This window comes from Aquarana catesbeiana, linkage group LG01, assembly GCF_042186555.1.
Source record: "Aquarana catesbeiana isolate 2022-GZ linkage group LG01, ASM4218655v1, whole genome shotgun sequence".
Taxonomy (NCBI): Eukaryota; Metazoa; Chordata; class Amphibia; order Anura; family Ranidae; genus Aquarana; species Aquarana catesbeiana.
In genome coordinates, this window is record NC_133324.1 from 714,686,673 (window position 1) to 714,713,994 (window position 27,322).

Consider the following 27,322-nt stretch of genomic DNA (forward strand, 5'->3'; position numbering starts at 1 on the left):
GGTGTAGACATCCCCAAAACCTGACAAGACTTCTAATCCCTCTGCACTCTATCCCCAACTGTGATGCATGTCAATTTACCATTTAGACTTTGTTTAATAGAAAACACTAGTTGCCTTTCACTATAAACATTTTTGAGCCCAGTCCTGGAAATCTGCATCTGCTTTACGATTAATTTCTATAAAAATTGGGTTCCTGCAGCTAGATGCGCGACCGCTGTGTATGTGAGTTGCGCAACTGCTGTATGTGCAGATGTATGTACCCGTGGCGCATATCTGGTTCCCGGAAGTAGTGGCCAGCACACAGAAATGACATCACGCTCCTCCAGGAAGTTGCTTGTACTGCTGCTAATTTCTTCCCACCACCATGCCCCGCTCACTGTTCTCTGAGGAAGAAATGATCCTTATTTGCAAATTAAGATAATTTTTAATTTATTTTTACATGGGGTGGTGTTTGTGTGGGTCATGTGTGTATGTCTAAATGATTTGGCCTCAAAACACACAACTACTTCCTGTGTACAGATTCACTTCCAGGCCCATGTATATTGCTTCCTGCTTCAATGTGTGTGTATATATAGATATATCTATATATATCTATAGATGTAGGTTCTTGTGTCCACCAGCAGAGAGAAGTTTGGTAGATGCCATACTCCCAATTCTGGAGGCATAAGAATGGTCTAGCACAGGGGTCTTCAAACTATGGCCCTCCAGTTAGTCAGGAACTACAATTCCCATCATGCTTAGTCATGTCTGTGAATGTCAGAGTTTTACAATGCCTCATGGAGTGTGGTGTTCCGCAACAGCTGTAGAGCAGCAGTTTGAAGATTCCTGATCACTCTAGCATGTCTTGAAAAAAGGTGGTTTTTCTTATGCCTTGTATAATGTCCAAGAAATATCATTTGGAAAATACAAGTGGGTCATGGTACATTTACATTCCAAATTTGGCACTTAAGATGGTCATGCACTATGCTAATCTCTGTACAACTCGATATTTAGGCAAAATGGGTAATAGGAAGATGCACTTGAACAATTAATTCAAATTATAGGAAATCAAACAGGCTCTTGCACTAAATCTAAACTATTTAAGATCTAAATGATTGTAGTGTAGAGTCACCTGTAGCCTCCCTGGCGGTTTTCCCGAGTGTGGCTCGGGGTTTAAATTCAGTACCATTAGCGGTAACCCCGAGCCACACTCGGGATCGCATTGCAGGATCCTGGGGCGGCGTTACTTACCTTGTCCCCGGGATCCTGCGATGTCACCCGCAGTGTCCGAGGGCTCCGTCCTCCTCCGAAGCCTCTCCATGCCAGGCTCCGTTCCCTGCGAGCGGCGCGACGCATGGGGGCGGAGCCTGGCGGCAAATTCAAAAAACTGTCAAAATCATAACACATACAGTACTGTAATCTTACAGATTACAGTACTGTATGAAATGATTTCACATCCCTTTTGTCCCCAGTGCTCTGGCCCATGCCCTGCATGCAGTTTTACATGATATACACTGTTCTTTCTGCCTGGAAACTGGAGATTGTCCATAGCAACCAAAAAGTGTCCCTTTACGTCAAAAGTGGCTTTAGACCAGCTAGAAAACAGCGATAGTAAATTAGAACACTTGCAGAATTGAGCGATAGTGAATTGTGGGGAAATTTATTTTATTACTATTTTTTAAAATTTTTTTTAATTATTTATTTTTATTTATTATATTATAATTTATGTTTTTGTGTTTCAAACTTTATCATACCCGGGATATCTACTAGACTCTGGTTTGGACAGATTTAAGTGTGTTATTGTTAAGATTTACAGACCTACAATATAAAACGCCAAATTTCCATGCAAAATAATGGTACCGCTTTCAGCACCTAAAATCCGAAATAATCATACCGCCAGGGAGGTTAAAGATCAAGATCGGAAAAAATGTATTTATTGGGTTTAGAAACACTTCTCTGTTCTTTGTAATGTATTGAAAGATTTGGGTAAAAAAAAAAAACATTTCAAAGATATATTAGAAGTGATAGGAATAAGATTAGCATCAAAAAGGTTAATTAACTGAAAACACCTGCTAATTGCCTAACGACACATCCAATGAGATGAAATTAACCAATTGTATTGGGCGTGCGCTATTATCAATGAGAAAACCGCAGTTACCCTAGCAACAGTTGCAGTTTACATATGCAGGTATTTATTATCGCTATTTGCGCTTCAATGTGTGCCGGTTCGCAGGTTCGACTAATGACTTTTCCGGTGCACCAATTAATGTATAAACTGGTGCAGTGCCTTCTTTTTAGCAAATCACCCCCACTGTCTGCATTTGGGGACTCACACTCACAAAAGCAGCATATCTGGGAATTCAGATGCAATATCTCACCAGTTGAGTTTCTGAGAGGTCTAGCAAACCAAAACTGAAATTTAATCTTTAGGTAGAATCACCTATAAGATTGTTTTTATGAAGGAGACAGATGCTATTTTTGTCCAGATTTCAGTCAAAAGGTCTAGCTTGAATAACATGGGTCCTTCTTGTAAAACTGGTGGTTTTCAATAATAAACTGGTTTAGGTAGGAAAGCAGATCATAATATTCCGCCAAAAATGTAGCATTTAAATATTTGTTTAATAAACTAAAGGCAATCTTATGATTATTGTGCAAATATCAAAACGCTTTTATGGGTGGGCGTCACTCTCTGTCTGAAGAAGTAGACATTCCTAGGGAGACTGCATTTACATACAGACCATCCAAGATAACAAACATATGTGATGCTGAGCATCCATAATCGAGAACAGCTAAAATCAAATGAATGAAAGGGGCAGGCCAGGGAGGGTCAGGCAAGAGAGGAAAGGACCAGATGATGCTAGACATCCTCCAGGCAGAAAATGAAGTGTGTTTAATCTGACATGTTGCAGCTTATAATGCACACTGTGCACAGTATGCAGTGAAATCAAAGTAAGCAATTTCAGTACAGAGAAGAGCCTGTACAATTGTACAAAACTGGAACTAAGGCTGGAGTTCAATTTTAACACAATACAGGCTATATACAATTTTAGTGATTTCGTTTAGGTCTACTTTGGAGGAGCAAAATTACCCCTGTCTTCAGAATGTGTCTTCATCTCTACCCTCCCTAGTTGCAGACTACTTTAGTTGTCAGCTATTTCTATTGATAACATGGTAAGCAATAGACCACTATATAACAATAATCCTGCCACTATATAAAACTATGGTTAGGCCACATCTGGAATACTCTGTCCAGTTCTGGTCACCAGTCCTCAGAAAGGATGTGCTGGAACTGGAGAGAGTCCAAAGAAGGGCAACAAAATTAATAAGGGGCCTGGATGACCTCAATTACGGGGAATGACTACAAGCATTATATTTATTCTCGCTGGAGAAAAGGTTCTTGAGAGGAGATATGATAGCGATTTATGATATCTCAATGGTAAACCCAGCGTAGGAAATAAACTATTCAGTCTCAGGGAGTGTAAGAGGACACAGGGCCACACAATGAGATTGGAGGAGAAACGGTTTAACCTTTTCACTGTCACGACAATATGGCTGTGGAACTCAACCACAATTGGTGGTGGCAGCAGGGAGTATGGATATTTTTAAAAGACTCTTGGATGTGGATCTTAATGAACACAACATACAGGGATAGGGGAAATATTTATAGACACTGACACAAGTACAACTACACAGGTTGAACTGGATGGACTATTGTCTTTATTCAACCTTACCAACGATGTAACTATAACTATAATAAAAAAAAAAAATACTATTTACTACTACTCCTCTGCGGCAGATAGAACTAGGTTCTTCCCTGACATGATTAAAGTGTCCCATGTCCTGTGAAGAAAGTTAAAGGGTTTAATTTACTAAAGGCAAATAAGCTGTTCACTTTGCTGGGAAATTTTTTTTTACTTGTACGTGATTGAGTATTCTTTGCAAAGCAAATTTTCTCCACAATCACTAAGCTAAATTAAAATTTCCCTGCAGAATTAACAGTCTATTTATTTTAGTAAGTCAACCCCTAAACAATCAAAAGAAAAAAAATACATAAAAATGAATAAAAAAAGAGAAAAAAATAAATAAAAACTCAATTTTGCAGTGTTGTAACACAATGGCTACTCTCGATGACATTGGTCATTTGCTGCTTTATGATTGGAGACCTACAAAAATGGTGTTGTTACTCTATTCCCTACACAAGTTCGCCCTGATCTTTTCTTAACAATGCTCTATTAATATACATGATCACAGTCTTTTCACCAAAATGTGTACCAATATACTGTATCATCAAATGTTATCCAAAATATAATTGGGGTTTTGCTACCTTTACCACTTCACTGTTTTGGTATCCTTTATATCAGAAGATGAATACAATAACAGTATGGGGTAAACATATAAGATTTAGCTAATTAAATAATAACAACACCTTGGGGGTTATTTATGAAAGGCAACTCCACTTTGCACTGCAAGTGCACTTGAAAGTGCAGTCGCTCTAAATCTAAGGGGAAGCTCTGCTGATTTTATCATCCAATCATGTGCAAGCTAAAATGTTTTTTATTTTCCTTGCATGTCCCCCCTCGGATCTACAGCGACTTTACTTCCAAGTGCACTTTCAGTGCACTTTCAAATACACTTGCAGTACAAAGTGGATTTTCCTTTAGTAAATAACCCCCCTAGTCAGTTTGAAACTAACTCTGATAAAATTGCTCTGGACATAAAGAGGTTCAAAGGCTGCGATTATGAAGTAGTTGTATATACTGTAAAGTATTCCCTTCCTGACCAGCTTTACAACTGTTTCCAGGCACTTGTCCAGCAAGGAGCCACTTTTGAAATGAAGCAATGAAGCCAGGGAAAGCAACATTGAAACTGATATATATACAATAACAACATCTGTAGTCATTAAACTTTTTGTGGACATATAATAGAAGACTGAGTGCCAACACAACAATTTGTTTAAATTCCATTAAAAAAAAACAAAAAAATATATATATATATATATATATATATATATATATATATATACATTAAAAATACTCAATACAATATAGTGTTCGGTGATAATACTGTAGCACCCTCTAGTGTGTGCTAGATGTTAATGTAGGTCTGTTAACCGCTTGCTGACCAGCCGCCGCAGTTGTGCTGCGGCAACATGGCTTGGCTGCGCGAATCGCCATAATGTTAGGTCAGTAACATAAACGGCCACTAGGGCCCCCCCCTGCTTGCTCCCCGAGCCGATGCAAGTGCCCGGAGGTTTCAATCACTGCCGGGCTCCCACGATCACTCAGGGCACACGGAGAACCGGGAGCTGTGTGTGTAAACACAGTTTCCGGTTCTCTGAGGAGTGAACTGACAGATCGTCTGTTCATACAGAGTATAGAGTTTCCCTGCACAATCCCATCCCCCCTTCAGTTATAACACGTACTAGGACACACATCAACCCCTTCACTGCCCCCTAGTTTTAACCCCTTCACTGCCAGTGACATTTTTACAGTAATCAATGCAATTTTAATCGCACTGCTTGTTGTATTAATGCCAATGGTCCCAAAAATGTGTCAAAATTGTCCGACGTGTCCGCCATAATGTTGCAGTCAAGATAAAAATTGCTGATCGTTGCCATTACTAGTAAAAAAAAAAAATGATTAATAAAAATGCCATAAAACTATCCCCTATTTTGTAGACGCTATAACTTTTGTGCAAACCAATCAATAAACGCTTATTGCGATTTTTTTACCAAAAATATGTAGAAGAATACGTATCGGCCTGAACTGAGGAAAAAAAATATATTTTATTATATTATATTATATATTTTTTGGGGATATTTATTATAGCAAAAAGTAAAAAATAATGCATTTTTTTCAAAATTGTCGCTCTTTTTTTGTTTATAGCACAAAAAATAAAAACCGCAGAGGCGATCAAATACCACCAAAAGAAAGCTCTATTTGTGGGAAAAAAGGGACAGCAATTTTGTTTGGGAGCCACGTCGCACGACCGCGCAATTGTCAGTTAAAACGACGCAGTGCCAAATCCCAAAAAGTGGTCTGATCTTTGGCCAGCCAAATCGTCCGGGGCTTTAGCAGTTAATGTAGGTCTGTTAGTGTAGGCAAATTTATTTAGCTCAGGGCTAAGCCTGAGCTGTGAAATCTGGGTCAGGGTTCAGTGAGTCAGGGCTGGAGGACTCATACTGACAGCTCCTCTGGCTCCTTCCCCTTGTCTAGAAGTTTGTAGAAACCTCTAGAGCTAATGGGTGGAGGTTAGGAGGGGCTGTTTGGCATATTTATAAGGGCCACAGCCAATCCCCATTAAAGGGCTGGCAGGGGGTAGCTTCACCTCATAAACAGGCATGAGCCATGCCAGCAGGGGCAGTCAGGTGGAAGGTAAAGATATAGTTCTGTGGAGTCTGTCAGTGGCCCTCTGGGGTAGCCCCTAGTCTTGGGGGGTGACCTTGGGCCAGGGGTTGGGAGCTGGAAGGATCCTGCCACAACACACGTAGGAAGCCCTTCCTGGAGGCACAGGAGCAAGTGTGAGGACAGTGTGAGTGGAGCAGCACTACTGGGGACTTAGAGGGGGGAGACTGCCACATGTAACCAGTTCTCTGTGAAGACCGCATTGTGCCAAGTCTTCATTCTTTCCCTGCAAAGTCAGCCGAGTGGGCTGATGAGAGAGTCAAACTGGAGGACTGCTGTGAGAAGTTAGCCTGGAGGGCTAGTGAAAAGGGCAGATGTAGCTAGGTGGGTTGGCAGTGCCTGAAGAGGTGGTGCTGAGACCAGTAGCCATAGGAGGAAGGGTGAAACCTGATCACTGAGTACTGCTACACAACAAGGGGCTTTGAGTTCCTCCCTACAAAATGCCATTGCTAAATCTGACTGTGTCTGTCAGATTTATCTACAGTGATCTAGCTGGAGTTCTGCAAGCAAGTAAAGTGCAGGAAGATTTTCAAGGAGGCTTTATATAGACTGTGCATAGGAAGATGTCCCTGAAGATGATATAAAAGTGTTCTTGCTGAAGTCAAGGGGGCATCCCATAATTTCCCATCTCCATCCAAGTTATTAACCCTCAATAAACCACAGACTGTTCTTTGTCTCTGAAGTGCCTGGCTGTGCAGGGTGGGGGATCCTAGTTCATTTGCGGCCCCTGGGGCGGTGGGGGCGTCGGCGGTAAAACAGTGCTATTTTTATCGCTGTTTTACCATCGTTTTTGCAGCTGTATTCGGCCGCTAGCGGTGCAGTTTTAACCCCCGCTGGCGGCCGAAAAAGGGTTAAAACTGCTTGCATAGCGCGGCTATAGCCGCGGTATTGCAGCGGTATAGCCGCGCTGCCACATTGATTTCAATGGGCAGGAGGGGTGAAGGAGCGGTGAATACACTGCTCCTCCACCACTCCAAAGATGCGGCTTGCAGGAGTTTTTTTCTTCTCCTGCCAGCGCACCGCTTCAGTGTGAAAGCCCTCGGGCTTTCACACTGAACAAACAGCAGCGGCTGTTGTGGGTCGGTTTGCAGGCGGTATTTTTAGCGCAATAACGCCTGCAAACTGCCCCAGTGTGAAAGGGGTCTAAAGTAGTTGTAAAGCTTTAATGTTTTCACCTTAATGCATTCTATCTTTTGTGCTGCAGCACCCACCAGACCCCCCCTCCTTTTTCTTACCTGAGCCCGATCCAATCCAGCAATGTGTACGAGCGCAGCAACTCCAGCCGCTGACGCTCTCCTCATTTGACAGATTGATAGCAGCAGGAGCCATTGGCTCCCACCACTGTCAATGTGTACGAGCGCAGCAACTCCAGCCGCTGACGCTCTCCTCGTTTGACAGATTGATAGCAGCAGGAGCCATTGGCTCCCACCACTGTCAATTTAAAGCTGTGATACGGTAGCGGGGATCTCTGTTTTCCTCCAGTCACAGCACTCCCTCCACAGTTAGAAATCACTCTCTAGGCGTACACTTATGCCCCGTACACATGGTCGGAGTTTCCGATGGAAAATGTCCGATCGGAGCGTGTTGTCGGAAATTCTGACCGTGTGTGGGCTCCATCGGACATTTTCCATCGGATTTTCCGACACACAAAGTTTGAGAGCAGGAGATCCGTTTGTCGGAAATTCCGATCGTGTGTACACAAATCCGACGGACAAAGTGCCATGCATGCTCAGAATAAATAAAGAGATGAAAGCTATTGGCCACTGCCCCGTTTATAGTCCCGACGTACGTGTTTTACGTCACCGCGTTCAGAACGATCGGATTTTCCGACAACTTTGTGTGACCGTGTGTATACAAGACAAGTTTGAGCCAACATCTGTCGGAAAAAATCCTAGGATTTTGTTGTCGGAATGTCCGAACAAAGTCCGACCGTGTGTACGCCCTATTACCCCTTTGTTCACCCCTGATGTTAATCCCTTCCCTGCCAGTGTCATTTATACAATGACAGTGGTTTTTTTTTTTTTTTAGCACTGATCACTGTTTTGGTGTCACTGGTCCCCAAAAAGTGTAACTTAGTGTCAGATTTGTCTGCTGCAATGTCTTTTGTGCAAACCAATCAATATATGCTTATTGGGATTTTTTTACCAAAACATGTAGCAGAATTGATATTGGCCTAAATTGATGAAGAAATTAGGTTTTTTACATTTTTTTATTGGATGTGTTTTATAGCAGAAAGTAAAAAATATTTTTTTTTTTTTTCAAAATTGTCTTTGTTTTTAGCACAAAAAATAAAAACCGCAGAGGTGATCAAATACCACCAAAAGAAAGCTTTATTTGTGGGAAAAAAATGACATTGGTTTTATTTGCGTACAACATCGCACTACCGCGCACTACCGCAGTGAAAGCAACGCAGTGCAGTATCGCTAAAATTTGCCAGGAAGGGGGTAAAACCTTCCGGAGCTGAAGTAGTTAAGGGAGTGTGCTACAATATTGTACACTGACACTGTACTAATGACACTGAGAGGGAAGGAGTTAACATGTAGGGGCAATCAAGGAGTTAACTGTGTGCCTAACATTGTGTAATGTGTACTGCTTTTACTTTCTGATCAGTTTTTTTCCCCCTACATTTAATGGAGAAGAAACAGTCAGATCACTGTTTCCATGCACATAGAATTCTGTGTGTGATTGGACACAGGCGATCAGCAGGTTTCAGCCAAAATCATTGGCAGAAATCTACTGCCAAACTCATGCTGTGTCCAATGACAGTACTGGTCACAGCATGCGCACACACCGAATCTGGAAGCTGTACCTGCTGCCTGCTAGCAGTATATTTTGTTGTGAGCACTCGGCAGGTAGGTAATGTAATACATAATAACAATAATAATCGTAGAATGATAATCATTCTTTTTATGGTGGAGATAGAGTTTGCGTAGATGCCCATCCATGTAATTCTCCCCTGCTGGAACTGCACCAAAAGCTCCAAACATATGGGGCAGGGAGATGGGGAGGAGCTGTCACTCCACATGCTGGAGCCACTCCTCAGGCTGATGAAGATAGTCATGTGGGATGGCTTCTAGCTAGACAAGGAGGAAGTGAATGAGTACTGATGGGTACTGGGGGAGAATGTACAGTGAGAGTGGCAACACAGCAGCCAGAGGATCAGCTGTGATAGTGTTGACACAGGCAAGAGGGAAGCCAATGGCAACTGAAAGATCAACCAGGTATGTAATAACTTGACCAGATTAATAATGGAAAGCTTCTTCTGTATGGTACATATCAGTGGCAGCTGGTGTTTTTTCTTTTGGGAGGGCGGAGAAAAGCCACCCCTCCCCTCAGGACATCAAATCCCCGCACTTACCCTACCTAGGAAGCGCGTGTGCAGCTTTCTACCGCCTCCTGTGGATCACGGCGGCTTTCCCGCCGTGCATCCCCCTCCTCCTAGGCGTCCAATAGGATTGCCTGATCTTTTAGCCAATCAGGAAAAGGATATCAGACCCACGCTTCCTGATTGGCGGAGAGGCGGTTCAGTGTTAGAAAAGCGAATATTAATTTGCTTTTCTAACATACCTGGGTGGGATCTGAGTGCAATGCTCTGCACCACGAGCCCACCCTATTTTGAAGCCTATTAGAGCCTATGGCTCTAATCTGGTGCTTCAAAAAATCACCCCCGCTGCTGTAATTCAGGCGCCCGGCATCCTGAAAGGGGCCAGACGCATGAATAGGGGGTGGCCACAGCGGCTGTGGATAGATTCATGCTATAGGGGGGTGGAGTGGATAGAGAGGGGCAGTGTCCGTGCGCTCTGAATGGACGGGCCGCCCCTGGTACATATTATACTTTTGGAATCATAGACAATTAAACATTTTTGGGGTTTAATGACTATTTCTAATAATCATTACAACGTCATCAACAGTTTCATGGAAAACATATTATACGCTGGTAATTTTACATCTCATTGTTTTGTTTTTGCATGAATACAAGTCTCTTCATTAATGTTTGTGCTTACTTATTGCAAGAGCTGTGACTAATTTGATAGGGAGGTCTGGCATTTCACATGGCATAAAGAAGGGCTCGAGGATATAGCGTCCAAATGCTAGTGATATCACGGCAGTAGCAGCTGGGCTAAAAGAAAGAGAGAAAAGTGAGAGAAAGAAAGAGAATCATTGTAATGTAAAGTGTATAAAATTCAAGGCATGGATTATAAATGCATTACATTCTCCACGGCAGAAAAAAAAAAAAAAAGCTTCTTCTGCCTGTTTTGTTCTATAGCACATCTTTCTCATTATGCAGAAGCTGAAGTAAAAGACATTTATTGTATTGTAGTTTTACAAGCAGATGCACACAGATATAATTATAATAACTGTTAGTTCCTGTGGAAATGTAGCACTGACCGTGAAGGTAAAGATTATAGGACTACTCATTAAGTCAGTTTTTTTTTTTATTTTGTCGATGCGAAATAAGCCGTGTACGACGCGCCATTTCATACGATTTATGCTTGTGGTTTTCACCATATTGAACAGGAAGCGTTACTGAAATAAATTGCGTGGTAGAAAAATTTGCCTTTTGGCTTCAGAAACAGGAGAAAACTGACAGAAATCTTGTTTCTCTCTAGGGAATGAGGGAGAAAAGAGACCGTATGTATTACTGATGTGTATTAGGGCAATTAGGAAGGACAGAATCAACCATGCAGTGAGCGCTGCAGACAGTCGGAATCCATCCAGTAACCTGGCTCAGTCTACTGAAACATGTCTAATACCATCACATGAGTAGATAAATTGTAGGTTTAAGCCTCACCAAAAGTTTACTGCTGAGGCACATAAATAATCGTCTTGGCATTGCTAATTCTGCATAGAAATTTTCTGACCCCCTTGAACTGTGTAAATAAATTGATGTGAAATATTGGAGCACTTTTGGAGACAGGCATAATGTTATTTATTTTTTATTTTTTTTAAAAGGAGAAACATTGTACAAGGCAAGATATTCACTTTGTGCTGTCAGAGATCATTCAACTTCTTGTTAAAAGAATGTAGCCTTTTTTTATGAACTGCACACTCTCATGTCAATACTATTCACCAACTAACAAAGGACTGATAAAATGTTCCTCATTGCAAACAAACTAACTATCAAAAAGTCAACCTTCACGGCTCAATGAGAAGCAGGGTAAAAGAAAGAATTTATAAGGAGAGATAAAGCCACACAGAAAAAGGGAACATTTGAGAGTGTGGAAGAAAGATGCAGCCACTTAAAGTGGAACTAAACTCTCTTAGACCCCATTCACACGGGGCCGTTTTAGCGGCCCTTTACAGATGTTTAAATGGCGCTTTTCGGCCACTAGCAGGGCGCTTTTAACCCCCACTAGCGGCTAAAGAAGGGTTTAAAAGCGCCCGTGTTGCGGCACTTCCGAAGTGCTTTTCAGGCACTTTGGAAGCGCTGGCCATTTATTTCAATGGGCAGGGTGTTTTAGGAGCGCTGTATACAGCGCTCCCAGACCAACCCAAAAAAGGTGCTTGCAGGACTTTTCCTAACGTCCCACAATCGCATCGCCCCAGTGTGAAAAGTCACACCGAAATTAATCAGAAGGTGGATTTCAGGTGCTTTACAGGCGTTATTTATAGCACTAAAATGCCTGAAAACCACCTTAGTGTGAAAGGGATCTTAGGCTAGGCTCACACATATATTTTTTAGTGCATTTTACGGTTTGCAGAAACCCACTGTGGCCTCATCATACACACTGGCAGCCCGGCAGGCCAGCAAAGGAAGGGAGAGCACGCTGCATGCAGGGCAGCCCAACAACTCAATAGCATACTGGGCAAGTTCTGGCCAGAGGTCTATTCTCATGACCCAGTAAGTCAGTGGATCGTCAGCTGGAAAGCTCCCCATCTCTGTTTTAGGCCCCGAGGTAATCGTTGGACATTGCCGATTGGATGTGGAAGCTGACAGCCCTGGGCAGCGAGGACTAAAAAAATTCTTAAATGCCTCACTTAGGTGGACGCCTTCTGCAACGCTCCTCTCTTGACCAACAGAACACTCAATAACGTTTTGCATGACACTGTAACCTACTGGAGTCAGTAGGTTCAATAAAATCCTCTTTAACGTGTCCTCAAGAGATTTTATCTTCTGCACTCTCTGTAGGGATGGGATGAGTTCTGAGACCTTCCCCTTATAACGGTGGTCTAGGAGGGTTGCCAACCAGTAATCATCTTTCTCCTTTATGCCACATATTCTTGTTTTTTTTAGCAGGCTTTGAAGCATGAGGTTGCCCAATGCGCCTCTAATTTGTCGAGGCTTAAGAAACAGACTCCTCGGGGTCGCTCAGGATGACAACATCTAGAACTTCCTCCTCCCAGCCATGTACTACTTCCAAGGGTCCTGGGATTGGAAAGCCATTGCTTACAGTTTGACGCATGTCTTCCTCTTCTTCTCCTGTGTGTTCTGTGACATAAGAATGATGGTATCTGGATAAAGTGGGCCTTGAGAGGAAAGGAAGTCCTCCTCTTCCTCATGCTGCTCTGTCTCTAGTGCCCTGTCCGTAATGCCACTCAGCGTCTGCTCCAGCAGGAACACAACAGGGATTGTGTCACTGATGCATGCACTGTCACAGCTCACCATCCTTGTGGCCTCCTCAAATGGTGACAATACAGTGCATGCATCCTTACTGATCAGCCATTGTCATGGGGAAAAAAGCCAAGGCGGCCTTAGCCTGTCGTTGTGCCGTATTCGCACAGGTACTCGTTGACGGCCCACTGATGCATGTATAGCCGCTACAGCATTGACAAAGTTGAGTTATACCTGGTGGGCATCTCACAAATCAGGCGGTTTATGGGCAGGTGGATTTCCCGCTGATTTTCAGCCAACCAAGCACTGGCTGTGCATGACTGCCTGAAATGGCTACAGACTCTTCTGGCCAACTTTAGCACATCTTGCAACCCTGGGTATGTATTTAGGGAATGCTGCACCACCAATTTGAGAACACGTGCCCAGCATGGCACATGTGTCAACTTTCCCTGTCTAAGGCGGACAGGAGGTTTGACCCATTATCGCACACCAGCATTTCTGGCTCCAGCTGGTGAGGTGTGAACCACCTCTGGGCCTGTCCCTGCAGAGCTGCAAGAATCTCTGCTCCGGTGTGGTTCCTGTCCCCTAAGCACACCAGCTGAACTACTGCATGGCACCTTTTAGCCTGACTCTGGGAATAGCCCTTTGAACTCTTAGGGGGAACCTGATGTTCATAGAACAATTCTGCAGAGGAGGGCATGGAGGTGGCGGAGGAGGAGGAGGGGGGTAGAGCTCACAGGTCTGGCATCATCACCACCAGCTGTATAAAGACGTGGGAGCACAACAAGTTGCAGCACCGAGCATGGTCCTGCATCCTTTCGAATTGCAAGCAGCGTTACCCAGTGTTCTGTGAACAAAATATATTGTCCCTGTCCATGCTTGCTGGACCACGTGTCAGCAGTAAGGTGGATTTTATGGCTGACTGCCTTTCCCAATGATGCCAGAACATTCCCTTCCACGTGATGGTAGAGAGATGGAGCGGCCTTACGTGAAAAGTAGTAGCAACTGGAAACCTGCCATTGTGGTACAGCACATTGTGTGAATTCACGGAAGGGGGCAGAATCCACCAGGCTGAAAGGCAGAAGTTGGAGAGCCAACAGCTTTGACAAGCTTAAATAAAAATTAAGTACAGCGCTACGTTTAGAAAGAAAGTGAAAAGCAGCCAACACACCTATAGACTCAAGGCAGAAAAAAAACAAAAGAAACAAAAGTGTGGCGCTATATATCACATCCACAGCCGTGTGTATTACAATAAAGACATATATAAATGGTGAATACTACCAAAAAATGTATGACCATAAAATGGATAGTGTCAAATAATAATGAGCCAGACACCAAACATATATATGTATGGACTTCTAAAGTTTTATGTTTTTTATGTTTGGTGTCTGGCTCATGGAACCAGCACGGGTTTCTATTAATCACTGGCACATCTGATGATTAAGTATTATTGTGTATTTACTTTATATGTGATCAACACTTATTAATTATTTGACATTATCCATTTTATGGTCATACATTTTTTGGTAGTATTCACCATTTTTATATGTCTTTATTGTAATACACACGGCTGTGGATGTGATATATAGCGCCACACTTTTGTTTCTTTTTAGCTTTGACAAGCTTGCATTTAGACGCTGGGCATGTGGGTGGCAGGGACTGTATTTTTTTTTCTCTGCAGCAGATGGGGCAGAGAAATTTGCTGGCTACAGTCTACAGCTAGTGGAGTGCTGCTGCTAGATGTGCTGCTAGGACCTGGGACACCCTGTGCTATACCATCATCCCTGTCAGTGGAGGTTGCTCAGAGGTAATGACTCGGTATAGCAGGGGCAGACTGAAGTGGGTAAGGAGGAGGAGGAGGGACAGATTTGTGCCCCTTTTGTGTGGCTTATAGATGCTCTTGCCAATGGGCTGAGTGGTTGGATGTTAAATACCTTGTTAAGCATGTGGTACCCAAATGGTTGGTGTTTTTGCCACGTTTGATTGCCTGAGACACAGTTTGCAGATAGCAACAGTTTGATCTGCTGCAGATGTGCTGAAAAAGGCCCAGGCAGCTGAGCTTTGGGGAGTAGGCTGGGAGGTAACAGCTGCAGAATGTGATGGAATAGGGTGGCTGCTCTCTACTCTTTCTTGTTGTCGGCCTCCTTGGGGTTGTGCCGCCTCACCTGCAGTTTTCTGCTCTGCTCTATCTGGCACCCAAGTTGCATCAGTTACCTCATCATCATCATCTCCATCTCCTCCATCTTCATCATTACCACTGGAAACAACTTGGCAATACGCTGCGGCTTGGGGAACATGAATGCCAATTTGTCTACCAGTGTTCCTCCCTCTCTCTAGGCTAATTTTCCTGTCATCCTCAACCTCTGAACCAACATCTAAATCCAGTAATGGCTGGGCATCATCAAGGAGCAAGTGGCTGACACTGTGGTCACATAATTCAGCTGACTCCTCAATAGTTGATGTTGGGGCTATGGCAGGAATAGATGTGGACAAGGAGCCAGGTTTATCCACTCTGGCAACTGCAGGGGACTGCACACTTGTCTCTGCTTGCGTGACAGAGGATGAGGAGCATGAGGAAGGTTTAGTAAGCCAGTCCACCACCTCCTCTGCATGCTGTGGCTGGATAGCATGGGGAAACTCACTAAATAGAGGAAATGATGCCCTGCCTGTGGACTGACTACCATGTCCACCTTTGCCTGTGGACATATTTGTTGCTGGCCCCCTTACAGTGCAAAGGGAACTTCTGCCTCTCCTTGTTGTCCTCCCAGACATTATTGGGAGGGGGCGGTGCTTATAAGCAAATGTAAAGAAGTTGAAATCCGTAGATGCACTTTAATCAAAGTAAAGAGGTGTTTGGTGCACTTTAAATTGAGTACTCACACTACGCAGACACACTCCACGGATACACTATAACAGTGATGGCGAACCTTGGCACCTCAGATGTTTTAGAACTACATTTCCCATGATGCTCATGCACTTTGCAGTGTAGTTGAGCATCATGGGAAATGTAGTTTCAAAACATCTGGGGTGCCAAGGTTCGCCATCACTGCACTATAATATACTGCAATACAATGCCCCAAACATACAGTGACGCACAGAACTATATGGTATTAAACTGGCACTAATGCACACAAAACTATATGGCGTTAAACTGGCAATAACGCACACAGAACTATATGGCGTTAAATTGGCAGTAACGCACACAGAAGTAAATGGTGTTAAACTGGCAGTAACGCAATCAAATAGACGGTGTTCAACCGTCACTACACTGATGCTATCTGAACTGTCCCTACTCTAGCTATACACTAATGTAAAGATTACTGACATGGTCTCACTACACTACACCGAAACTATATGAGCTGTCCCTACTCCACACAAATGTATGTATGAATGATACTGTCTCACTATACTACACTGAAACTATCTGAGTTGTCCCTACTCTAGCTGTACACTACGCAAAGCTGAATGATGGTCCTCCTCACTACTCTCACACTATCCCTAGACTGACACTAAACTAATATTCTACACTGACAATTGAAGCAAAATAGCACAGTATAGCACACTAACTAACTAATAGCACTGAACAGAGCCCTGTTCTATCTCTCTCCATGCCAAATACACACTGAAAATGGCTGCCATTGAAAGAATGCTTTTATACTGTGGGGCGGGAATGAGCCATGATTGGATAAAGTCATGACGGTATCTGACAGTGCTCTGTGCCCTGATTGGCTGAATCTTTCACTGCTTCAGCTAATCAGGGCTTGCAATGCACTGTTCAGCGTCGCAATGCATTGTGGTCGGTTCGGGGGGCGAACAAATGGGTGAACGACCCGTTCGGTTATTTGCAGAACAGCGAAAGTTCGGCCTGAATGTATGCTCGGGCCGAACCGTTCGCCCATCCCTAGTGCTAACACTACAATGGGTCTAATAATGGAGCCATAATGAAAAATTCTTAGAGAATTTGAACCCCTCTCTTTTTTTGTCCAGTATATACAGTATCTCACAGTATTTATATTTTTGTAAATATTTTATTATACTTTTCATGTGAAAACACTGAACAAATGACACTTTGCTACAATGTAAAGTAGTGAGTATACAGCTTGTATAACAGTGTAGATTTGCTGTCCCCTCAAAATAACTCAACACACAGCCATTAATGTGTAAAAACCTCTGGCAACAAAAGCGAGTACAGCTCTAAGTGAGGGGACATCAAATTTACACTGTTATACAAGCTGTACATTCACTACTTTGGTGACATTCCTCCAGGGCCGGTTTCCGCTGGTCACCGCAGCCGTCGCCGTCGCTGTGTCTCTTGCTGAAGCCCATCCTCCCTCCCTCCTACTGTCAGAGGAGGAGAGCGGAACCAGCCACAGATCGTAGTGGCTGTGTCTCTGTGTGCAGAGAGACCAGCCATGCAGTGACGTCACGGGGGGGGGTTGGGGGCGGTCGGTTCCCGACGTGTTCCAGCTCTCCTCCTCCTGTGTAACTCCCACCGGCTGCCCGGCTCTGTTCTCCACTCGGGCAGCGCAGCTGCACACTGTCCTCTCCTCTCCAGCTGCCGCCCGGGTGTTTTTTAATTAGCTCAATGGAGGGGGGGCTGCTTTGTCAGGGGTCTATACTAATGGAGGGGGGGTTTGTCCTGGGGGGGTCTATTCTAATGAAGGGGGGTTGTCCTGGGGGGTCTATACTAATGAAAGGGGGTTGTCCTGGGGGGGGGTCTATACTAACGAAGGGGAGGTTGTCCTGGGGGGTCTATACTAATGAAGGGGCGGTTGTCCTGGGGGGGTCTATACTAATGAAGGAGGGGTTGTCCTGATTGGGTCTATACTAATGAAGGGGGGGTTGTCCTGGGGGGTCTATACTAATGGAGGGGAGGGGTTTGTCCTGGGGGGTGTATACTAATGAAGGGGGGTTGTCCTGGGGGTGTCTATACTAATAGAGGGGAGGGTTTTGTCCTGGGGGGGTCTATACTAATGAAGGGGGGTTGTCCTGGGGGGGCTATGCTAATGGAGGGGGGTTTGTCCTGGGGGGTCTATACTAATGGAGAGGGGGTTTGTCCTGGGGGGTCTATACTAATGGGGGGTTTCCTGGGGGGAGTCTGTACTAATGGAGGGGGGGGGTGGTTTGTTCTAGGGGGTCTGTACTAATGGAGGGGGGGTTTGTCCAGGGGGGTCTGTACTAATGGAGAGGGGGTTTGTCCTGGGGGGGTCTGTACTAATGGTGGGGGGGTTTGTCCTGGGGGGTCTGTACTAATGTAGGGGGGTGGTTTATCTTGGGGGGGTCTGTACTAATGGAGGGGGGGTTTGTCCTGGAGGGTCTGTACTAATGGTGGGGGGGTTTGTCCTGGGGGTCTGTACTAATGTAGGGGGGTGGTTTGTCTTGGGGTTCTGTACTAATGGAAGGGGGTGGTTTGTCCTGGAGGGTCTGTACTAATAGAGGGGGGTTTGTCCTGGGGGGGTCTGTACTAATGGAGGGGGTAGTTTATTCTGGGGGGGTCTGTACTAATGGAGGGGGGTGGTTTGTTCTGGGGGGGTCTGTACTAATGTAGGGGGGTGGTTTGTCCGGGGGGTCTGTACTAATGGAGGGGGGTGGTTTGTTCTGGGGGGGTCTGTACTAATAAGGAGGGTTGGTTTGTCCTGGGGGGTCTTTACTAATGGAGGGGGGGTGGTTTGTCCAGGGGGGTCTGTACTAATGGAGGAGGAGTGGTTCTGTACTAATGTAGGGGGGGTGGTTTGTTCTGGGGGGTCTGTACTCATGGAGGGGGGTGGGTTGTCCTGAGGGGGGGCTGTACTAATAGAGGGGTGGTTGGTTTTGGAGGGGGGTCTATACTGATAGAGGGGGGTGTTTTGTCCTGAAGGGGTCTAAACTGATGGGGGGTCTGTACTGAGGGAGGGGTTTATACTTAGTGGGGGGTCTGCACTGACGGAGGGGGGTCTATACTTAGTGGAGGGGGATCTGTACTGAGGGGCGACTATAGTTGGTGGAGGGGGGGTGATACCATGTTTTACTGCACCAGGTGACACCCCTCTCCCTCTCCTCTTCGTGTGCACTGCTGTACTAGTGAGCGGCGCACTATGTTTCTTCCCCCCGCCTTCATATCGGCCAGGGAAGAAAAAAAAAGGAGCAAAGAGGAGGATTGTGGGACATGTAGGCCCGAGGACTGGCAGCCCCACTGTAACACGGAAACTGCAGCCCACACAGCATGCTCAGCTGAATGGGAGAGAGAGAGCCAGGAGTCTGGGAAAGCTTTCAGGGAAGTACACCCAGGACTCCAGAGGGAGAGGACAGTGCTGAGGGAACACCATCAGAGAGAGAACCCCGCTGACCTGCGCCACCAGAGGGAAAGCCACACAGCCTGGCGCCATCCCTGGCAGAGAAAGGAATGGAGTCATTGCCAGAATACAGATCTGGGTGCTACTCAGCGGAGATGTCCACGGGCAATTCAGAGTGAGCTGACTCCTGATCAGAGGAACCATTGTTGCTGTATCGCTGGGTTAGGTGAGAGGGCCGATCGGCCATTATTTACTAACGTCCATAGGAACTGCAGTCTCTGACCATCTCTTGTATCATGTCTGCAGTCTCTGACCATCTCTTGTATCATGTCTGCAGTCTCTGACTGTCTCCAGTACTATGTCTGTAGTCTCTGACCATCTCCTGTATTATATCTCCAGTCTCTGACCATCTCCTATAGTATGTCTGCAGTCTCTGACCATCTCCTGTAGTATGTCTGCAGTCTCTGACCATCTCCTGTAATATATCCGCATTCTCTGACCATCTCTTGTACTATGTCTGCAGTCTCTCCATTGTGATGAGGATTCATGTTCCCAACAAATCCTGAACGATATTACACCAAGCGTGAGTGACTCTACAGTGGGGTCTACATAGTGAGAACCTGGGAGGAGGTCTATCTTGTCCAGGAACACCAGGAGGAGGAGATGTTTTCCTGAGGCAGCCTGAGAGATTCAATCACAGGTGTATGTGATTCTGTAGTGGGGTAAATATTTGGAGGTGAGCAGGCATTCCAGCTAGAGGCGGTGGTCACTGAAGTCACTGGAAATTTATGAACTGCCACTGAAAGTTGCACAATGGTAGAATTTTGTTATTTGGACAGGATAATGCACCATGTCACAAAGCTCAAATCATTTCACCGATAGTTTCTTGAACATGACAGTAAGTTATCTGTATTGCAATGACCTCCACAGTCACCAGATCTCAATCCAATAGAGTGCCTTTGGGATATAGTGGAATGGAAGATTTGCATTATGGATGTGCAGCCCCCAAACCTGCAGCAACTGCGTGATCCTATTGTGTCAATATGGACCAAAATATCTGAGGAATGTTTCCAACACCTTGTTGAATCTATGCCACAAAGAATTAAGACAGTTCTGAAGGCAAAAGGGATCAAACCAGATACTGGCAAAGTGTACCTAATAAAGGGGCTGGGGAGTGTATATTTTCTGCATAAATCTTAGATGATGGTTATAGTGCTGAATAGGGATGAGCCGAACACCCCCCTGTTCGGTTCGCACCAGAACATGCGAACAGGAAAAAAGTTCGTTCGAACATGCGAACACCGTTAAAGTCTATGGGACACGAATCTTCCTTCATCTTCTGGTTCTTCTGGTTCTTCTGGCTCTTCTGGTTCTTCCTCCGGCATTCTCCTCCAGCATCTCCTCCGCGGCGTCTTCTATCTTCTTCTCCTCGGGCCGCTCCGCACCCATGGCATAGGGGGGAGGCTCCCGCTCTTCTCTTCTTCTTTTCTTCTCTTCTGTTCTTCTTCATTTTCTTCTCCGGGCCGCTCCGCAATCCATGCTGGCATGGAGGGAGGCTCCCGCTGTGTGACGGCGCTCCTCGTCTGACAGTTCTTAAATAACCGGGTGGGCGGGGCCACCCGGTGAACCCCGCCCCCCTCTGACGCACGGTGACTTGACGGGACTTCCCTGTGACGTCACGGGGAATGCCACAGGGAAGTCCCGTCAAGTCACCGTGCGTCAGAGGGGGGCGGGGTCACCGGGTGGCCCCGCCCCCGTTATTTAAGAACTGTCAGACGAGGAGCGCCGTCACACAGCGGGAGCCTCCCTCCATGCCAGCATGGATTGCGGAGCGGCCCGGAGAAGAAAATGAAGAAGAACAGAAGAGAAGAAAAGAAGAAGAGAAGAGCGGGAGCCTCCCCCCTATGCCATGGGTGCGGAGCGGCCCGAGGAGAAGAAGATAGAAGACGCCGCGGAGGAGATGCTGGACGAGAACGCCGGAAGAAGAACCAGAAGAGCCAGAAGAACCAGAAGAACCAGAAGATGAAGGAAGATAGAAGAAAGAAGAAGCATTTAAACAAAGGAATTGTCAAAAACTGTCTCTTGTCATTTTTAACATTTTTGACACTTTTTTCGTGAAATGGTAGGGGTACTTATGTACCCCCTTACCATTTCACACAGGGGGGGGGCCGGGATCTGGGGGTCACCTTGTTAAAGGGGGCTTCCAGATTCCGATAAGCCCCCCGCCCGCAGACCCCCACAACCACCGGCCAGGGTTGTGGGGATGAGGCCCTTGTCCTCATCAACATGGGGACAAGGTGTTTTGGGGGGCTACCCCAAAGCACCCTCCCAATGTTGAGGGCATGTGGCCTGGTACGGTTCAGGAGGGAGGGGGGGCCGCACTCTCGTCCCCCCCTCTTTTCCTGCGGCCTGCCAGGTTGCGTGCTCGGATAAGGGTCTGGTATGGATTTTTGGGGGACCCCACGCCGTTTTTTTTTTTTTTTTTTGGCGCGGGGTTCCCCTTAAAATCCATACCAGACCTGAAGGGTCTGGTATGGAATTTAGGGGGAACCCCACGTCATTTTTTTTTTTAAATTTTGGCCGGGGTTCCCCTTAATATCCATACCAGACCTGAAGGGCCTGGTATGGAATTTAGGGGGACTCCCACGTCATTTTTTTTTTTTAATTTTGGTTCGGGGTTCCCCTTTGGGGAATTCCCATGCCGTTTTTATCAATGAACTTCTATGTGTATTGTCGGCAATGCAATAGCCGCGGGTAGTTTTAAATGAGTTTTTTCCTTCAAAATGTCATTTTGCTGTCAGACTGTTCTAAACACAGGAAACATGCGCCCCTTTACAGACACACTATAGACACCCCCCAGGTACGAAATTTAAAGGGATATTACACTTTTATTGATTGACTTTAAGCATTATTAAAATCACTGCTCCTGAAAAAACGGCCGTTTTTAAAACTTTTTTTTGCATTGATCCATGTCCCCTGGGGCAGGACCCAGGTCCCCAAACACTTTTTATGACAATAACTTGCATATTAGCCTTTAAAATTAGCACTTTTGATTTCTCCCATAGACTTTTAAAGGGTGTTCCGCGGCATTCGAATTTGCCGCGAACACCCCAAATTGTTCGCTGTTCGGTGAACTTGCGAACAGCCAATGTTCGAGTCGAACATGAGTTCGACTCGAACTCGAAGCTCATCCCTAGTGCTGAAGCACTGCAGAGATTAGCCAGAGAGTACATGAGTTACAGCTCAGCTTTACATGCATTTCTGTAACTTCAGTGAATGAATTTGTACAAGCAGGTCTTTTATTGGCAATTTGTTTATTAACATTTTGTCTAATGGTAACCCTTTTTATCTCTGCCTCTTGATTGAGCATGCGAGTCTGTTTTGTCAGGATTATACAAGCTAAATATATTTATTTAGTCTAAAGCACATGAGAAATAACCTTCATACAGCTTCTCATGCAATTATTTTTAACATTTTGAAGTCTTTGAAACTCATGCAGCACTGTGGTACATTTGAATAATTTGGTTTCATATGATTCATCTGAAAATCCATTTTAACGGAGTGGTTTCTATAGGCATATTTTAGGTTCTGTGCACATGGATGCTGGATGCCAACAAAGTGATATTAATTAGAAAAAAAAAATCAAGCAACTCCAAAAGGTTGGGGTGGGGGGCTGCTTCCCTGAGGAACTATTGTAGTGAAAAGGATCGTGGAAAGAAGGAGGTGTCTTGTAGTCATAACAAACTTCTGGGGACAGGAATCATGTTACTGGCAGGATCATCAAGTGAACATTAAAAAAAAAAAAAAAAAAAAGCTACCTATGATTCCAACTTCCCAATGCAGTGCATTGCAATGCAATCAACACAGCATGAATCACTACCCATCAGTGCACATAAAGTGCATTATCACAAGTTACTGTGTGTAGGTGTGATGGCGCTAAGGATTGTTCTTGCATTTAGATGTGTTTTACAATACTACTATGTAAAATACTATGTAACCTATGTACTTTTTTGAAGTTTTTGAATGAAAAAAGAAGAATGAGAGCTGATCTGCCAAGGCTTTCGCTCTATCTGAAGTTACGCCAAGATCTGGAGAACATTTATGACCATCTATTTAAATATGTGAACATGTGCCCACATATAGTAGAACTATAAACAAGAAAATTAAAATGCATATTGTGAAGCATAAATAGTTAAATCTGTCCTTGTGTTTTGTGTATATCCTCCCTAGTCCTGCCCAACCCTGCCCTCCCTCTTCCCGCTCACATCATTTTATTTTAATATGCAGGATTACAGAACGGGGGGGGGGGGGGGGGGGGGTGTAGTCACAGCACTGCAAAATGGCTTAGCAGGTGACAGTTAGGATAGGATTATCTTCCTACAGACCGGGTCTTTGCACAGTATAGCTAATGGAGAAGATCATGTGACATCAACTTTCTGCAGCAAAAGACAGAAAATACTATATTTATTTTATTTATTTCAGGTACTAGCACCGTCAATTTATGCAGCGCTTTACATCGACATTGTACATTCACATCAGTCCCTACCCTCAATTAGCTTACTTTCTAAGGTCCCTAACCCACATTCATACATACTAGGGACAATTTAGACAGGATCCAATTAACCTACCAGCATGTCTTTGGATATATGGTTTAGAGGAAAACAATCAGCATTAAACCTTTACCAGAGGTATAGTTCTCCAAACTGATTCTATTAGTGCACTTGCTTTCTACTTTGCTAGATCTACTTTAACCACTTAAAGTGGTAGTAAACTCTTTTTTGTTATTTTTACTAACAGGTAGTTAAAATGAATATCTCCTAAACGTAAACCATTTAGGAGATATTCTAGCGAGCATCAGTCGGTGACCCCAATGCCACATGTGCTCTGAAGGAACGGCATAGCCTCTCCTTAAGATCTGTGTGCTGCAGCCGCAACTCACGCATGCATGCCTCCACGCGAATGGTGTCATCGCAGCTCGGCCAATGAGACGGCTGGAGTCCCTGAACCCGGAAGGAAGACCAGGTGAAGATGGAAGCCTCTGCAGCGGTGAAAGTGTGCTGCTGAAGGGCTTCATTCTAAGGTAAGTCTTTCATAATGTGCTAGCATGCAGTGCATACTAGCACATTATGATATTGCCTTGCAGATGGAAACTTTTTCTTAAAGACTTTACTACCGCTTTAAGTGCCAGCCTGTAATACCCCTTTATCACCAGGGCATTTACTAGTTTTCAGTACTGTGATAATTAGATTGACAACTTGGCCATGCAAAACTGTACCTAAATTAATTTTATTTGTTTGCTTTTTTTATTGTTGTTGTTTTTTTTAGAAAGATAGAGTTTTCTTTTAATTGTTGTTTTACTTTTTACTATATTAATGAAAAAAAAGATCAAACTGTTGAATAAGAAACCCTTGCTTTCTGCTAAAAAAAATGCGAATACCCACAAAAGTACACCTTTGTGGAAAGTAGACACCCTAAGGCAGCCATTCTCAACCTGGGTTCTGTGGAACCCTAGGGTTCCTTCAGAGGTGGCTAGGGGTTCCTTGAGCTGTGGCTGATTTACCTCCTGTTTGATGGTGCCTACATAGTTCTGAGCCAATGCCACTTGGAGGAGCCAGTGGTATGACACCAATGATTTTTATAGCTCTCTGTAAGCGGGCTATTCTTACACTGACCACCAAAGTAAGGGACATTGTTCCCACTGACCCCCAATGAATGGGTTTTATCAGGGGGTCCCCAAGACCTGAAAATAATTTTAAGGGTTCCTCTGGGCTAAAAAGATTGAGAAAGGCTGCCCTAAGGTCATCTCATTTTTTGCTACTTTTTTTGGATAGGAAGAAGCATGCTGGTGTTGTGGTGGTTAAAACATGGAGCCTATTAATAATGGACTAGAAGCAGCACATTTATGTTATACACTGAGAGAGGAGGAGGTGAAAGGGTTAAAGTCTAATTCCAAGTCTAAATTTAATTTCACTTTAAGTAGCTCATTTTGTACAATCCAACCAAAAATTACTATTTCCATTACTAAGAAATGCCCCATTGTCAGCACTGTATAAACTGTATGTAGCATTAGCTACATACAGTATATACTCATACCTCCCATGCAGGCATAGGACACACACCCCCTACCACGCCCCCTTAAAGGAGAATTGTATAAAAAAAACAAGATTGGTTAAACCAAGTGCTTTTTTGCCACTACTATTCCGTTATGGTGGCTTTTGGAATTTACAAATACAGTGATTTAGAAATCAGATGAAAGGTTTAGCACTGGAAAACACTTTTTGATAGATAAAAAGTGCATTTTTTATACATATATATAGATCAGACCAAAATGAGGGACAAATGAGGAGGAAAGAGGAACAGAGGGACATTGCTCAAAATCAGGGACAGTCCCTCCAAATTAGGGACAGTTGGGAGCTATGTATACTGTATTACTGTGTATCGGCAGCAGAACAGGGACTTCCTGCCCTTGGAATAAAACTGAATTGGGCTGAGCACTGCTCACCCATTTACAGGATATTTTGTATTTTATTATTGAATACAAGTCTTCCACTGACTGGCTGAACTAGAAAGACGGGAGGATGATGTCATGATCTCTACCTCAGCCAAACAGAAGGCAGCATTATATTCATTCATAACAATATAAGGCTTCCTGTGAAAGCCTGAGCAATGCCTAGTCTGATTCAATTTAGTTCTGGGAATGGGGCAGGAAGCGCCCATCCTGCTACCTGGGCACAGTGATGTATACTGTATATAGCTGATGCTACATATAGTTTATACAGTGCTGACAGTGGGTGGATATATTAGTAATGGAAATTGTTATTTTTTGTGTGTTTTTGAGGATCTGTGCTCCCCAAATGAACTATTAAAGAACTATTTAAACCTGGTATTAGGCTTTAATGTACAGGTTTACATACTGTATAGTGGAAGTATGGAGAAGAAATGGTTATTGTGTAGATGTGTAGTATAAGCTAGGTGAAGGGTTTATTATGCAAGTCACAGAAGAGGCAGCATTGGGATCAGTTGTATAAGGGGGCAAGGGGAGTTGAAAAGGTTACTTGAATCTGCTGCTGTTACTTATGTGTGCTGTGATCAGGAAGAAATGAATCACTAATGCACTCATTAGTTCCCGTTTCCTCTCTTTCCTACATTATAAGGGGAAGAAGAGTGTAAACACTACACTGTCTACATCTGTGATCACTGTGTCTCTCTATAACAGTGGCGGCTGGTGGGTTCTTCTTTTGGGGAGGGCGGCAAACAAACAACACCCCCCCGGCGGCCAGGCACTGACAGCACCCCCTCGCGTGGGCGATCCAGCACTTACCCGCTCGTGTCCTCTCCTCCTCTCCTGGAGTGCAGGCAGCGGCGGCTCCAGTGCCCACTCCTTAAGCTTGTGTCAAGCTTGTGTCTCCTCTTCTGCCAAAGCACTAGGAATCCAATAGGATTGCCTGAAGCTTTGGCTGATGAGGAAACAGGTTTTACAACCTGCCTCCTGATTGGCGGGGAGGAACTTTAGTGTGAAAATAGGGAAAATTAATTTGCTATCATCACACAACAGGGTGGGCCAGCCTTTTTTGAAGCCTATTGGAGTCTCTGGCTCTAATCGGGTGCTCCAAAAAAACACCCACTCTGCATTGGAATCCATGGTCAAGCGCTCTGATATGTATATCAGAGGGTCGGATGCAAGGATAAGGGAGGTGGCGCCTGTGCCCCCTTTATGGATGGGCCACCACTGCACTATAACCAATCACAGTGCTCCCATAGCACAGAGCCACTTCAACAGACTCCGTACACAGTGTCTGTGAATCGTGCTGTCAAACAATTCAGTTCACAGGCATTAATGGGTGCCTTGGCTCCTTGAAGGTTATTTTTGTAGTGGTGTTTATAAATGGCAATGAAGTAATAAATGTCCACCATATCAGCTTTTTTTAGACAATGGTGCTAGGCAAGTGGTTAAGGATAAACAAATTAAATATAGGAGCTAATTTGTAAGAGTGTATGCTTTCAAACAAACTGAATTTGATTCAGCTTGCTGTTATCCGTTTACAGCTGAAAAATCTGTTTTGGGTGGACTAATCCTTTAACCGCTTGCCAACCAGCAGCCACTGTTTTACTGC

The 27,322-nt window shown here is 44.5% G+C and overlaps 1 protein-coding gene across 1 annotated transcript in view; it reads right to left on the reverse strand.

Moving 5' to 3' along the window:
* Positions 1-27,322, reverse strand: part of SLC7A11 (solute carrier family 7 member 11) — a 393,826-nt gene that overhangs the window by 306,577 nt on the left and 59,927 nt on the right. The window contains exon 3 of the mRNA XM_073603843.1: positions 10,388-10,503. Coding sequence (XP_073459944.1) covers positions 10,388-10,503 — 116 coding nt within the window. The remainder of the gene's footprint in view (positions 1-10,387; positions 10,504-27,322) is intronic.